This window comes from Trachypithecus francoisi, unplaced genomic scaffold (assembly GCF_009764315.1).
Source record: "Trachypithecus francoisi isolate TF-2019V2 unplaced genomic scaffold, Tfra_2.0 Lachesis_group20, whole genome shotgun sequence".
NCBI lineage: Eukaryota > Metazoa > Chordata > Mammalia > Primates > Cercopithecidae > Trachypithecus > Trachypithecus francoisi.
Window position 1 is genome coordinate 37209964 of NW_022681466.1, and position 16117 is coordinate 37226080.

The following is a 16117-nucleotide window of genomic DNA, read 5'->3' on the forward strand; positions in this document are numbered from 1 at the left end:
TAAAAAATAGAAAAAAGTTAGCCGAGTGTGGTGACAGGCGCCTGTAGTCCCAGTTACTTGGGAGGCTGAGGCAGGAGAATGGCGTGAACCCGGGAGGCGGAGCTTGCAGTGAGTGGAGATCGCGCCACTGCACTCCAGCCTGGGCAACAGAGCAAGACTCCGTCTCAAAAAATAAATAAATAAATAAATAAAAATAGAAAAATTTCCAGCTGGCCATAGTGGCTCAAGCCTGTAATCCCAGCACTTAGGGAAGCCAAGGCGACCCTGTCTCTATAAAAAATATTTAAAAATTAGCTGGGCGTGGTGGTATGTGCCTGTAACCCCAGCTACTCTAGAGGCAGAGACAGGAGGGTTGCTTCAGCCCAGGAGGTTGAGGCTGCAGTGAGCCACGGTGATGCCACTGCACTGGGAGACAAAGTGAGACCCTGTCTCTAAATAATTTTTTAAAGTTCTTATCTGTAAAATGGGATAATGGTACCTACCTCATAGATACTCATAAGCACATAAACACATGAAGGATTTAGAAAGGCCAACTGGAATCTACCAAAAAGGGTTAGCTATTCTTCTTCTAAAAGCGGCTTTTGTATTTTTTTTTTTTTTTTCTTGACACAGCGTCTCACTCTATTGCCCAGGCTGGAGTGCGAGTGGCACAATCTCGGCTCACTGCAACCTTTGCTTCCCAGGTTCAAGTGATTCTCATGCCTCAACCACTCAAGTAGCTGGCATTACAGGCATGCACCACCATACCTGGCTGAGTAGAAATGAGGTTTCGCCGTGTTGGCAAGACTGGTCTCGAACTCCTGGCCTCTGGTGATCTGCTCGTCTCAGCCTCCCAAAGTATTGGGATTACAGGTATGAGCCACCGTGCCCGGCCTTATTATTTATTTATTTAAGAGACACGGTCTCATGACTGGATGCGGTGGCTCACTCCTGTAAAAGCACTTTGGGAGGCTGAGGCAGGCAGATCACCTGAGGTCAGGAGTTTGAGACCAGCCTTGTCAACAGAGTGAGATCCCATCTCTAAAATTAAAAAAAGAAAAAAATTGTTAAAAAAAATTTGGAGGCCAGGCGCGGTGGCTCATGCCTGTAATCCTAAGACTTTGGGAGACCGAGGTGGGCGGATCACGAGGTCAGGAGATCGAGACCATCCTGGCTAACATGGTGAAACCGTGTCTCTACTAAAAATACAAAAAATTCGCCAGGCGAGGTGCTTGGCTCCTGTAGTCCCAGCTACTCGGGAGGCTGAGGCAGGAGAATGGCATGGCATGAACCTGGGAGGTGGAGCTCCCAGTGAGCCGAGATTACGCCACTACACTCCAGCCTGGGAGACAGAGCGAGATTCCATTTCAAAAAAAAAAAAAAAGGAAAATAGAGAAAAGCAAAAGGAGCATAAAAATCCATAATCATACTACCCAGAAATAACCAATATTTTAGAGAATATCATACGTTTTCTTCTCTAAATACATATTTTAAAAACATTGAAAAGTATTATATTTTTGTGAAACTTGCTTTATTCCATTGTACTGATATACTTTAAGCAGTCTACTGTTTAGATATTGTAGTTTTTTTCAATTCTTTTACAATTATAAATGGCTTTATATACACTGATGTTCTTATGTCCTTTATGCAGATCATTTTTGAGAAGCAGGATTGCAGGCTTAAGTTTAAATCTTAAACTATGCATGCATAGTTTTAAGGTCCTTCACGTATTATTGCCTAATTAGAAGAGCCACTTTTAGGCTGGGTGTGGTGGCCGGGCATATTTTCCAAATTTCTGATAATCAATGTGACCCTGAATAAGCCACTTAACCTCTTGGAGCCTTATCTCCAAAATGTGGAAATAACAGCACTATATATGTATATATAGTACTGTATCTTTCTCATGGAGAGGTTGTGAGGATTATACAAAATCACACATACAAATGCTTAGCATAATGCCTATTACATAATAAGGGCTCAACACAGAGAAGTAGCTAGTATGGTTATGGTGAACATTACTGCTTTTTTAATGAGAGGAAAAAAAAGTTAAAAATAAGCAATAAAAATGCCCAGAGCAGTCAATTGTTTTGCCCGCTTCTTACCTTCAAACCTGTTCCAGGAGCCATATGGCTGGAAGGTCAAGTGGCAGTGTCTACTATAGCTCCCTCGAGGCTGGCAGGCCCCACACCTAGCTGCTATCTTGCTGAGTTCAGACACTTACCTACCAAACTCCACTAGACTCTGAGCTCCTTGAGGGCAAGCACCACCCTCAACACCTGCCTCAGCCCAGTGCCTGGCAACACTTGGTAAAATAAAAATTCAGCAAATATGTATGGGCACTCTCTCGGGACCAGGAGCTACACATGAAGGATGATATGGGTATGAGATAGAGCTCCACTGTAAAGGGTGATTTGGAATCCTACAGGCCTGGGGCAACAGTAGCCTTTTCAGAGAGGCAGAGACATGGGGATCATGCACCCATGATCCACTCATCAGAATCCTTCTATATTTCCTCATAGTCTCCTACATTTCTGCACAGGCTGACCTCTTTGCCTGGAGTGCTTTTTTCCTTCTCCACGTGGCTAATTCTTTCATGTTCTTTAAGGCTCAGCTTCAAGGAACACATCCTCGGCCGGGCGTGGTGGCTCAAGCCTGTAATCTCTGCACTTTGGGAGGCCCAGACGGGTGGATCACAAGGTCAGGAGATCGAGACCATCCTGGCTAATGCAGTGAAACCCCATCTCTACTAAAAAAAATACAAAAAACTAGCCGGGCGAGGTGGCGGGCGCCTGTAGTCCCGGCTACTCGGGAGGCTGAGGCAGGAGAATGTTGTGAACCTGGGAGGTGGAGTTTGCAGTGAGCTGAGATCTGGCCACTGCACTCCAGCCTGGGCGACAGAGTGAGACTCTGTCTCAAAAAAAAAAAAAAGGAACACATCCTCTTGGAAGCCCCAAGCTTCTACTATGCCTCAACAATTCAGGGTGGCAGGGACATCTCTCAGGACTTCCTCTGTAGAATCCCCAAAGTGCCCTAAGGATTCCCTTACCCATCCCACCTTACCTATCCCAAAGAAAGGAGCTAAAAACCACAAGACAGATTCAAATTAGGTATCAGGAAGAGTTTCTTGATGATGAGTAAAAGGCATTGGAGAGACAATTTGAGGAAAGAAAAGAAAGACCTTTAAGGGGGCTTTCCCTTCCTTCTAGGTTAGGGCTAGCAAAAGATGCTGCAGGTGCTTGAGGGCCTGGGTTATCTAAGGTTGAGATTTTACCTGCTGGAGCATCCTCCTTCGAAGTGGTCAGCCAGGGTTCTGGGTTGCAGGAGGTACAAGGAGTACTATCCACCGAGTCATGGGACCATGGGCTGGGGTATGGTTCCAACAAAGGGCTCAGTTCTGGAGGAATCTCACACGAGTCACTCCAGAGCCTGTGGCACGACAGAGAAGACAACGACCACACACAGGTGAGGGCTTTTCTGGGGTGACTCACTCACTCCTATTCTTCCAAACTAGTAGGAACAACCAAAATGAGATGCAAGGCAGGCCCGGGCAGAGAGTGAGTCTGTCCTTTCCCTTGCCAATTAGGAGACAGGGGAAACTTTTATGAGAGCCTAAGGAGCTCCCCGGGCCAGTTTTATTACAGGGTTAGGCTTTGGGTTTGGGTGGGGCTGCAAATCCTCTGGGTCAGCATGCCGTGGAGGAGGAATAAGACACTGGGGAAACAGAGAAACCTTGTGCCCTATCTTCTACACTAGACAGAAATATCCTAGTTCTGTGTAGCCAGTTGTTGGTGGGGAGGGGAGGCTGGAGTCATCTCTTGCTGCTCCAGGAAAGGTGTGGTGTGGTAGGGAAATCACAGTTCAACCACTCACTGGGTGTGTGATCCTGGGTCAGCCATATCACCTGCCTTCATTTCTTACCTTGAAAATGGGGACAGTTAAATCTGCCTCACAGGAGTGGTTGTGAAGGTCAATGAGGTCATGGTTTGACAGCACCACACAAAGTACGAATCTGAGTATTCACTCAGAAGATAAACACTGTTAGCACTACCACTAAGGGCTGAAGATCCATTTGGGATCACTAATCAGGTGAACAGTCCAGTGTCAACCTCGAGAAGGTGAGGATTTCAGGGAGCTGAATCCATCTGGGAGGTGGGGTGTTGTGAGGCTGGGCCTAAGCCCATCTTTGAAGAATGGTTAAGGGACCCTCAGACTTGCAATTTTCTAGGCCTTGGCGCCACCCCTAGCAAGGAGAGATGAGGCTGAGGGTGAGGCGTGCCTGCAATGGATTAACGCTGGTGGAGACTTTCTTGAGGCTCTGAACACATCAAGTCTTTAAAAAACCCAGGGATAGGGACTTCCATAGAAGCTGGAAAAAGGACAATTCAGGTGGAAACAGGCATCAGGACTGTGCTGGACACACTGACCCTGGACACTGACTGTACCCCATCCAAGGGACAGCCATGCAGAGGGCTCCAGAGAACAAAGCTCTTTCAACTGGGAACTCATCTGAAGCAATAGGTCCAGAGGCGCAGCACAACAGGTTTGGGGTTTGAACCCAAGAACTGTCTAAGCCTTACTCTGTTTCCTCGTTTATAAAACGGAGTGATAATATCCAAATCTCACAGGGCTAAATGAAGGATCAAAGGGGCTAATACCTGTGAGAGAGCTTTGCAAATGTTATCACGATGCAGTATCATCTCCCAGCTGGAGTCAAGTGAGATTAGAGCAGTTTTCTGCAGTTCTCCCAGCTCCAGTCGGTTTCCCGGTTACCAGTCAAAAATTTCTGGAAAAGGTGTGACCACTGTGGGCAGAAGGGAGAAGATAATGAGTAAATGGAACATCGAATCAAGGCAAGTGGCAACCTGATCACCAGTCCCTCCTTCTCAGCGTGTTTCTTTCTAGGCATGGAGGACAGTGGGTGGGCAGACGCTGAGAGTCTGGGTAAGGGTCTCGTGAGACCAGCTGGCTCCGCCCCCAGGTTCCCGGGGGGGAACCGGGGACTCCTGGTCCGGGCGACCTGCCGCCAACCCCAGGGCTGGGATGCCGTTCCGGAAGCACCTGGCACGGGGAGAGTATGTCCTTCCCAGGAAGGTGGACGTGACCCCAGCCAAGGGCGCAGCTGCCCTGACGCCTCCCGGGACCAGCCGCGCCCTCCCGGGGTCCTGAGCTGGGCGAAGAGTGGAGCAAGTACCCTCTCCCCACCCAGGCCGCCCCCTGCCGGCCAGGTGGAAAGGTGGAGGGTGATCAAGAAAGGCTGTTTCAAGCAAGAGCCAAGAGCTGGGCTACCCCCTCGTGAGGCACAAGACGGTCAAAAGGAAAAGGGAGGAAAGAAGGGAAACGGCGCTTTGGAAGGAGAGGTGGAGATGCCCAGTCGCGAAGGGCTTCAGATTGGGCTCGGGGTGACACTCACCGGTCCCACGGCCCGAGCCGCCGTGCTTATTAAGGCCCCGCCCGGCCAGACTGGAAAGGCGGGCGGGCTAGGTCAGGCGGCGGGAAGAACACGGGGACGGGAGAAAAGAGGAGGAGCATGAGCAAGCAGTGAGGAGAGGCAGCTGGGACCGCCGCACCGCACCCCGTCGCCTGCGGCTCTAGCTAAGTGGCCGGGGGTCGGCCGGCTCCTCCCCAGGGGCGGGGCGCGCACTCGCCGCGCGGGGCTTGGCCAGGACGCCGGGTCGGGCTTGCGGGTTCCATGGACGGTGAGATGTTTTGCGTCCCAGGGGTAAAATGAGGGTAAAGCGGCAGCTTCCCACGTTCTGGGGGAGAAGCGCGGAAGCACAGTTTCCTGGGCCTTCGGGCGTCCCCAGGGCTGGGGGTCTTTCAGTAGAGGTCGCCCCGGCAGAGTCTTGTGCGGGTCCCGCGGACCCCAGTACCCCGATAGGGCCTCACCGTGAGGTCTGAGGGGCCGCGTGAGGTGCATGGCTCGCCGTTTCCTCTCCAGGCGCTCCTCTCAGGGCTACAGCCCTAGAAGATCTGGCCTGCACCAGCCCAAAGGACATAAGGACAGAAGCGGGTAGCCCACGGGACACTGGGACGAGCGCCATCATGGGCGGAGGCGCGCGGAACCGGCTGGCCCGGAAGTGCAAGCTGCCCGCGTCGGCGGAAGCTGCTGGTCCCCGCGTGGTTTGGCGGTTGCCGCGCGAGTCCGGCGGCCCTGTCCAGGTAGACCCTTTGCTGGGGGCGCCGGCCCCAATTGGAGCACGTGAGGTATACGGGCAGGGAGCGGCTAGGTCGGGCGTCTGTCAGGAAAAAGACTTTTTATGTTTATTGTTTAAGAGACGGAGTCTCGCTCTGTCGCCCAGGTAGGAGTGCAGTGGCGCGATCTCGGCTCACTGCAGCCTTCAACCTCTGAGCTCAAGCGATCTTCCCGCCTCAGCCTGGTGAGTGGCTGGGATTACAGGCGCGCACCACCACGCTCAGCTAATTTTAAATTTTTCTTTTTCTTCACTCCTGGCCTCAAGCGATCCTGTCTCCTCCCAAAGCGCTAGGATTACAGGCATGAGCCACTGCTCTCAGCTAGGACTTTTATTTTTAATGGTCCACTGATTTGACCATAATTTTTAATGGTCAACTGTGAGGTATTGTCGCAGGTTGCAGACAGGCCATAATGCATGCATGCATTCACTTACTTATTCAGTTCATGTTACACTGAGAAGCTCTAGGTTCATGTTTGACCAACACTTGTGTTCTTCCAGTATGCCGTTTTTCAGACAATTATGTGTGGCATTCAGAGGTGTTTTGCAGCCCTTAATAAAAGAGCAGCTAACACTAGTATGTCCTATACATCCATTTTTAATTGCACCCATCGTACCTACTTCCATCCTAACCTGAAAACGTAGCTGTCTGTAAATGAGGGAAGGAGCAGCCTGGGGATCCAGAAATTACTGCAGGGGTCACGTTTTATACCGAGGCAGTAGGTTTAGAGAGGCTCTGAACTGGAACCAAAGCCCCCAACTTCAAAATGTACTTGGCCCCTAGCCTTTGAATTTGCTTTAAAGTCATTAGTAAAGTCTATTCAATTTTCATCAAAGAATCTTCATGGTATGTACTGTGCTCCATAATAGAAATTCCAATCTGCCTATGATGCCATTATCAGAGTTTATATCCCAAATTCACTTTCTTTTCTTTTCCTTTTTTTTTTTTTTTTTTGAGACGGAGTCTCACTCTGTGGCCTAGCCTGGAGTGCAATGGCACAATCTTGGCTCACTCCAATCTCCACATCCCCGGTTCAAGCGATTCTCCTGCCTCAGCCTCCCAAGTAGCTGGGATCACAGGCGGGTGCCATCATGCCTGGCTAATTTTTGTATTTTTAGTGGAGACGGGGTTTTGCCATGTTGACCAGGCTAGTCTCGAACTCCTGACCTCAGGTGATCCTCCCACCTCGGCCTCCCAAAGTGCTAGGATTGCAGGTGTGAGCCACTGTGCCGGGCCCCAAATTCACTTTCTTTGTGAATCTGTCTTGTACAGGGAATAGCTGAAGCTTTGTAACCAATAATTTCATACTATTAGTATGACATTTCTATCCGAATGCATTAGTGTTAAGCTTCTTCCCACAATCCTTGGAAGGGGAATCACAAATCCTAGGTGAACTCATTAGGGCCCAAAGTTCTTCTCTGAAATCTAGTAAAATTAAGCCAGGTATGCTAATTCCACAAGAATGTTGCTTTTCACAAATCCATTCCTTTGCTCTTGTTTTCACAGGAAGAAAAATGTCTCAAAAGCAGATGAAGGAAGCTTTTGTTAGTAACCTCAATGGAACCACCGTGCTGGAAATCACCGAGGGATTGTGCTTTCCTGCATTCTGTATCCTGTGCAGAGGGTTCCTGATCATTTTCTCACAGTACTTGTGCTCTTTCTCACATACCTGGAAAACTAGATTCTTCATTGACTTTGTTGTCCTAATAGTTCCCATGGTAGCCACTTTGACCATTTGGGCTTCATTTATCCTCCTTGAGCTTCTTGCCGTAATTATCTTTGGGGCAGGGCTGTTCTATCAAATATACCGAAGGAGGACCTGCTATGCCAGACTGCCTTTCCAAAAAATCCTTGAAAAATTCTTGAACATCAGTCTAGAATCAGAATACATTCCAGCCATCTCCTGTTTCCGTGTAATTACCAGTGCATTTACTGCTATTGCTATTTTGGCTGTGGACTTCCCATTTTTTCCCAGAAGATTTGCCAAAACTGAGCTCTATGGGACAGGAGCAATGGATTTTGGAGTAGGTGGCTTTGTTTTTGGGACTGCAATGGTTTGTCTAGAGGTCAGGAGGAGAAAATGTATGGAAGGGTCCAAATTGCATTACTTTATAAACTCATTGTACTCTGTTTGGCCATTAGTCTTCCTAGGAATTGGACGATTAGCCATTATAAAATCAATAGGTTATCAGGAACATTTAACTGAGTATGGAGTTCACTGGAACTTTTTCTTTACCATAATAGTTGTGAAATTGATAACACCACTGCTTTTGACTATTTTTCCCCTAAATAAGTCCTGGATTATTGCCCTCAGCGTTACTGTATTATACCAGCTAGCCCTTGACTTTACCTCACTGAAGGGGTTAGTATTGTATGGCACTGATGGTAGTGGCACACGGGTTGGTCTATTAAATGCCAACCGCGAAGGAATAATCTCTACCCTGGGGTATGTGGCAATACACATGGCTGGTGTGCAAACAGGGTTATATGTGCATAAGAACCGATCACATATCAAAGACTTGATAAAAGTAGCCTGTTTTCTTTTACTGGCAGCTATTAGCCTCTTCATATCTCTTTATGTAGTTCAAGTAAATGTAGAAGCAGTATCTCGAAGAATGGCAAATTTAGCCTTTTGTATTTGGATAGTTGCTTCTAGCCTGATCCTTCTTAGTAGTTTATTACTGGGTGATATAATTTTGAGTTTTGCCAAATTTCTAATTAAAGGAGCTCTGGTACCATGTTCTTGGAAACTTATCCAGTCACCTGTTACAAATAAAAAGCATTCAGAATATCTAATCCCTGAAGCTGAAAGAATGGAACCCAGGCTTTGTTTAATCACAGCTCTCAACAGAAAACAGTTAGTATTTTTCTTGCTGTCAAATATAACAACTGGCCTGATCAACCTAATGGTAGATACATTACACAGCAGTACCTTGTGGGCCTTATTTGTGGTCAATCTCTATATGTTTTCCAACTGTTTAATTGTATATGTACTATATTTGCAAGATAAGACTATACAGGCCGGGCGCGGTGGCTCAAGCCTGTAATCCCAGCACTTTGGGAGGCCGAGACGGGCGGATCATGAGGTCAGGAGATTGAGACCATCCTGGCTAACACTGTGAAACCCCATCTCTACTAAAAAATACAAAAAAAAAACTAGCCGGGCGAGGTGGCGGGCGCCTGTAGTCCCAGCTACTCGGGAGGCTGAGGCAGGAGAATGGCGTGAACCCGGGAGGCGGAGCTTGCAGTGAGCTGAGATCTGGCCACTGCACTCCAGCCTGGGCGACAGAGTGAGACTGTCTCAAAAAAAAAAAAAAAAAAAAAGACTATACAATTTTGGTGATCAGCAGGGGTAGGATATATAAGTACTTGGGCAATATTTAATGAGGAATATTAAATGTAAAGAAATTGTGCTTTTTGGCCGGGTGCGGTGGCTCACACCTATAATCCCAGCACTTTGGGAGGCCGAGGCAGGTGGATCACCAGGTCAGGAGACCGAGACCATCCTGGCTAACACGGTGAAACCTTGTCTTTACTAAAAAAATACAAAAAATTAGCCAGGTGTGGTGGCAGGCACCTGTAGTCCCAGCTACTCAGGAGGCTGAGGCAGGAGAATGGTGTGAACCCAGGAGGCGGCGCTTGCAGTGAGCTGAGATCGCGCCACTGCACTCCAGCCTGGGTGACAAAGCGAGACTCCATCTCAAAAAAAAAAAAAAAAAAAAAAAACATGCTTTTTGCAACAGTGTTAACCATATTTTATTACAAAATAGAGTTTCAGTCCTCTAAACAGTAGGGATGCTTATTTTTATTTATTTATTTTTTTTGAGACACAGTCTTGCTCTGTTGCCCAGGCTAGATTGTAGTGGTGCCATAGTAGTGCCATCTCAGCTCACTGCAACCTCCACCTCCCTGGTTCAAGCAATTCTCCTGCCTCAGCCTCCTGAGTAGCTGGGACTGTAGGCGTGCACCACCACGCCCAGCTAATTTTTGTATTTTTAGTAGAGATGGGGTTTTGCTGTGTTGGCCAGGCTGGTCTCAAACTCCTGAACTCAAGTGATACGCCCAACTTGGCCTCCCAAAGTGCTGAGATTACAGGTGTGAGCCACCACACTGGGCCATGCTTAATATTTTAATGTATCTCAACAATAAAACCAAGAAGAAACAAAGCCTTGTGACTTGTTAGAATGTATTAAATAAGAAGAAACAAAGCCTTGTGACTTGTTAGAATGTATTAAGTAGTATTTTAAAGAAACTTTGTAGTTGTGACATTGAAAGACTGTTGGGGGGGGAGATTTTTACTTTCCACCTTAATGTAACCTTATGCTATTCTGTATTTTTATTGTATATTGCTTTTACAATAAATATAAAATGAAATGTTTATGTTGACATTTCAGTGTGAACTGTGGATTGTCAATACTTCTTTATTGCTCAATTTAAATTTGAATAAAACCTAGGACTAAGAAGCAAGGGTTTAAAATCAAATACTCCAGTGTGCAGATGGGTGGATAAAAAAAGAAAAGTTTTAAAAATAAAATAAATAAGATACTTATATACTATGAAGTCAGACAAATGCTCCAAAGAATAGAGAGAAGGCTGGGCATGGTGACTCACGCCTGTAATCCTAGCAATTTTGGAGGCTGAGGTGGGAGGATCGCTTGGGCCCAAGTGTTCAAGACCATCCTGGGAAGCATAGTGAGACCCTGTCTACAAAAAAATAGACTGAATTGTATGTTGTATTATAGTTTATACACATAATAATTACGAGGCAATAGAAGTTTTGCTTTGGGATTAATTCATCTTTTAGCCTGCCCTATGCTAGGGATTTAAGAAGCAGCACAAATTTCCTGACACCTCAGAGCTTGCAATCTAGTGGAGGAAACAGACATTATGTTTCCTCCATATGTACATACATTACTGTATAAACATTACATAATAAACATTACTGTATAAACATAAAAAAATACAAAAAATTAGCCAGGTGTGGTGGCAGGCACCTGTAGTCCCAGCTACTCAGGAGGCTGAGGCAGTATATGTTTATACTGTAAAATGCTAAGTTATGAAGAAAAAGTATAGGTTGTCAAGGGTGTCAAATCAAGAACTGACCTAGTAAGGAGTCAAGTTTTCCCCACAGATGTTTTTGAGCTACAGCTGATTAGTGGGATGAGGAGTTATAAAGTCTTACGTGTCTGGGGGTTGGAGGGCAAACAGCAGAGAACATTTTAGATGGATGACTCCCTCAGCAAAAGTCCTAAGTTGGGAGGGTACCAAACACGTTATGGAATTGAAAGAAGGCTGAACACAGAAAAAGGAACAGCATGGGTTGAGAGCTGGAGACACAGGCAGGGGCCACATCAGGCATCCTCATCTACCATTCTAAGGGGAAGAAGAACCAATAAGAAAGATGAGAGTCATCAAGTACCCAGTGTAATTTAATAAAACTATAGCTAAATTAAGGTTTAATTTAGTTTAAATCTTTAAAAAAAAAGAGATGAGGTTGAGGTTGCCCAGGCTGCTCTCAAATTCTTGGCCTCAAGTGATCCTCCCATCATAGCCTCCCAAAGTGCTGGGATTACAGGCGTCATGATGCTGGCCTATAATAACGTTTAATATTCTGTCTTTTTTTTTTTTTGAGATGGAATCTTGCTCTGTCTCCCAGGCTGGAGTGCAGGGGCAGTCTTTGCTCACTGCAACCTCCACCTTCTGGGTTCAAGCGATTCTCCTGCCTCAGCCTCCTGAGTAGCTGGGATTACAGGCACGCACCCCTTCGCCAGGCTAATTTTTGTATTTTTAGTAGAGATGAGGTTTCACCATGTTGGCCAGGCTAGTCTCGAACTCCTGACCTCAAGTGATCCGCCCACCTTGGTCTCCCAAAGTGCTGGGATTATAGGCATGAGCCATCGCGCCTGGCCAGGTGTGTGTATTTTTGATAGATACAACAGAACTTCCCAGTGTCAGCTCATGAAAAAGAAAACCCAATCCACAGATCCTCAGATTTAGGCCACTATGGTAATTTAAATAACATTCTGTGGCCATAGATTGTCTTACCACATAAAACAATGTGGTTATTATAATGAAACAACAAAAGGTCTTCTAATCAACTATCATTTTCCTTGCAACTATCAATTTTTGAGGGCAGAGAAGGCAGAGGGAAAGATAACAAAGTGAGGAGTAAGAAGAAAATAATCTGGTCTAGGACCTCAGCCTATCTACGCCCTTCAGAAAGTGACTCCCATACTTTTTTTTTTTTTTGAGACAGAGTCTGGCTCTATTGCCCAGGCTGGAGTGCAGTGGCATGATCTCGGCTCACTGCAAGCTCTGCCTCCCAGGTTCACGCCATTCTCCTGCCTCAGTCTCCAAAGTAGCTGGGACTGCAGGCACCCGCCACCACGCCCGGCTAATTTTTTGTATTTTTATTAGAGATGGGATTTCGATCTCCTAACCTCGTGATCCGCCCGCCTCGGCCTCCCAAAGTGCTGGGATTACAGGCATGAGCCACCGACCCAGCCAATTTTAATTTTACACAATTATAAACTGGGGATGTTTACCACCACACATGCCCCAATAGCTCTTGGGTTCCGAAGATGACAACCAGTTTTATTTTTATTGAGCATCAATGTCCAATATATTTATATAAACCATATAAGAACCATATGTTGCTCTCTAGGAGATTAAATGTAGTCTATGAAGCAAAAAAAAAAAAAAAAGGAATACCTTGGTACTTTTTTTTTAAAATCTAGGTAGCCTGGAGAACAGATAGATCTCATTTATGCCTGCATTTTGTGGCTAGCTTCTCACACATTTGGACCTAAGAAAAAGAATGGTATTTTGCTGATAATTTATTACAGCTCCATCCCTCCAACTGTTCTTTATTAGGTACCAGCAAAATGTGTTCTGCTGTTGATTGCCTTTGCTTTCCTGGCCTTTCAAATCCTTCAACCTTGCATATTACAATGCCAATATCAAAATGAAATAATAGGCAACAAACAACTGTCTTTTAATGTAGCAATGATATATTTTGTCAATTAGGGGTATGCTCTCTAAAAGCAGATAGTTTTCATTTTAAAGTACATAGGATAATACTCAAGAAATATTTGCTGCAATACTAGTGGTTATGGCTAAAAATAGAGCAATAGTGAAAATAAAAACAAATGCCTACTCTAAAACCAGGAAGATGCACAGTGAAAACTTCAAAAAATCATTTTGCCATGAAATAATTTTCTAAGCTTTTTCCTTGGGATATTAATTTTATTGTATTGATTGTATTATATTGTATTTGTATTGTATTGGATTGTATCGGATTGGATTTATAGCACCCAGGCTACCTCGAGAAACAGCAACTTACCTAGCAAATCCACCTTTTTCACTTTTTTTTTTTTTTTTTTTGAGGTGGAGTCTCGCTTTGTCGCCCGGACTGGAGTGCAGTGGCCGGATCTCAGCTCACTGCAAGCTCCGCCTCCCGGGTTTACGCCATTCTCCTGCCTCAGCCTCCCGAGTAGCTGGGACTACAGGCGCCCGCCACCTCGCCCGGCTAGTTTTTGTATTTTTAGTAGAGACGGGGTTTCACCGTGTTAGCCAGGATGGTCTCGATCTCCTGACCTCGTGATCCGCCCGTCTCGGCCTCCCAAAGTGCTGGGATTACAGGCTTGAGCCACACGCGCCCGGCCCACCTTTTTCACTTTTAAGAATACATTTTCATTGAATTCCCATTTGTCCAAAGATACTAAGTCTGCTCAGTGGACCTAACAGACAAACCTAAATTAGGGAAAGTAAGCTCAGATAGAAAGAGACTGTTGTGATCTCATTTTATTATGTTTTATATATGTGTTTTAACACCTTTTCATAGATTTAAATCCCCAGGTGAATACTCCATTCTTTGTTAGTACCTGGTGTGTGTTCAGTAGTCAAAGTAATTAAAATTAGCACCTATATAATGAGCTTGTCATTTTTAATGTTCTTTACCAACCAGAATCCTAATAAGTTTACGAGGTTTAAAGTGGGTACATTAATTGATGTAGCCATTATTGGAGCACCTCTAGATACTGAAAGCCACAGGATTTTTTTTTTTTTTTGAGATGGAGTCTCACGCTGTTATCCAGGCTGGAATGCAATGGCACAATCTTGGCTCACTGCAACCTCCACCTTCCTGGTTCAAGTGATTCTCCTGCCTCAGCCTTCCGAGTAGCTGGGATTAAAGGTAGTCGCCACCACGCCCAGCTGATTTTTGTATTTTTAGTAGAGACGGGGTTTCTCCATGTTGCCCAGGCTGGTCTTGAACTCCTGACCTCAAGTGATCCGCTCGCCTTGGCCTCCCCAAGTCTTGGAATCACAGGTGTGAGCCACCGCGCCCGGCCTGGTTTGTTTGTTTTCTTACATAAAAAGCATGATTCTCTAAAAAATGTCCAAATTTTGGCTATGTATATGAGATTCAAGTTAATACTCACACTCTTCTACTCTGCTAACATGGCCAGAAGACATACTTTTTTTTTTTTTTTTTTGAGGCATAGTTTCGCTCTTGTCACCCAGGCTTGAGTGCAATGGCGTGATCTCAGATCATTGCAACCTCTTGCCTCCTGGGTTCAAGCGATTCTCTTGCCTCAGCCTCCCGAATAACTGGGATAACAGGCGTGTGCCACCATGCTCGGCTAATTTTGTATTTTTAGTAGAGACTGGGTTTCACCATGTTGGTCAGGCCAGTCTCGAACTCCTGACCTCAAATAATCCACCCACCTTGCCTCCCAAAGTGCTGGGATTACAGGTGTTAGCCACTGCTCCTGGCCCAGAAGACACAAATATTTACCGGGAAATCACACCTTTGGGAATGAACAATGGTTCTTCATTTATTATGTCACCGACTCTAACAATGACCACACAATGTACTAAGTCAACATGGCTAAGGGTGCCCTATGGGCTTTTTGTTGTGAATCTCTAAGACTCCATGTGATAACCAAAATACTTTCTTGTTTGTTGGTTTTAAGGCGGAGTTTCGCTCTTGTTGCCCAGGCTGCAGTGCAATGGTGCCATCTCGGCTCACTGCAACCTCCGCCTCCTGGGTTCAAGTGATTCTCCTGTCTCAGCCTCCCTAGTAGCTGGGATTACAGGTGCATACCACTACGCCCCGCTAATTTTTGTATTTTTAGTAGAGACGGGGGTTTCATCATATTGGTCAGGCTGGTCTCAAACTCCTGACCTCAGGTGATCCAACCGCCTCGGCCAAAGTGCTGGGATTACAGGCGTGAGCCACTGTGCCCGACCCAAAATACTTTTAAAGGTATCACAGCTCCAGCCTATTCTAGCAGGAAATAGAGCAGTAAATGGATCTATCCTTCAGATCATCAGGACTTTCATAGGCTAAATATCTTCACAATAGACCTCCAAAACCTTCAAGGTCAGAACTGAACACACGGTGGCCAGAGCAACTGTCTTCACAGCAGTTCTGCTTCAAAGGAGACGGCCACAGGGAAAGGCCTTTGGCCAGTGCCAGTACTTCGCCCAAGGGAGTACCTGCTCACATTAACCAGCCCAAGAAGTTCCTTTGGCCAAGACGCACACACACACCACTGTCCAGTTTTCTATTTCCTTCCAGTGTAACGACAACCACAAGCTGTCAGCACTTCACTATTTGCGGTCCCCTCAGCGGGATCGGGATGCAGCGCCCCTGGCGAGCCGCGGTGTCAGGGCCCTTTCCTCCTCTTCCCGCCGTGGGACACGAATTCAGCGGCGTCAAGGGCCAAGATACAGAGGCCAGAGTTTGTCTCTCACCCCTCGATGCTCGTCTCCTTTTCCTCACTGCCTTCCGCCCCCTCTGATCTTGGCTCCTCGCAACCTACCCAGGTCCTCTCCGGACCTCTGCCCTGAGTCAGCCCGAATCAGGCGGGCTTGCCTCGCTGAAGCAGTTTCCTTTCGAGAAGAGGCAGATTCCCCCCTACATAGACGACACCCTGACGTG

The 16117-nt window shown here is 46.3% G+C and overlaps 2 protein-coding genes across 5 annotated transcripts in view; one reads left to right on the top strand and one right to left on the bottom strand.

The window, feature by feature from the left end:
* Positions 1-5522, bottom strand: part of MYO19 (myosin XIX) — a 43034-nt gene extending 37512 nt beyond the window's left edge. The window contains 3 exon segments of the mRNA XM_033183786.1: positions 3251-3405; positions 4635-4780; positions 5390-5522. Of these exon segments, the coding sequence (XP_033039677.1) occupies positions 3251-3262 (12 nt within the window). The 5' untranslated portion in view covers positions 3263-3405; positions 4635-4780; positions 5390-5522.
* Positions 5523-5537: 15 nt separating this feature from the next.
* On the top strand, positions 5538-9277 carry PIGW (phosphatidylinositol glycan anchor biosynthesis class W). Of its 4 annotated transcripts, none has more exons than XM_033183795.1 (2): positions 5538-5675; positions 7678-9277. In XM_033183795.1, exons 1-2 carry the CDS (start codon positions 5669-5671, stop codon positions 9216-9218), a joined length of 1548 nt encoding a protein of 515 aa, XP_033039686.1. In that variant the 5' UTR covers positions 5538-5668; the 3' UTR covers positions 9219-9277. The 4 variants fall into 4 exon arrangements, with proteins under 4 accessions (XP_033039686.1, XP_033039688.1, XP_033039687.1 ...); XM_033183797.1 differs by lacking the exon at positions 5538-5675 and adding an exon at positions 6006-6132 and having other exon boundaries at positions 7676-9277; XM_033183796.1 differs by lacking the exon at positions 5538-5675 and adding an exon at positions 6011-6138.
* Positions 9278-16117: the final 6840 nt, after the last annotated feature.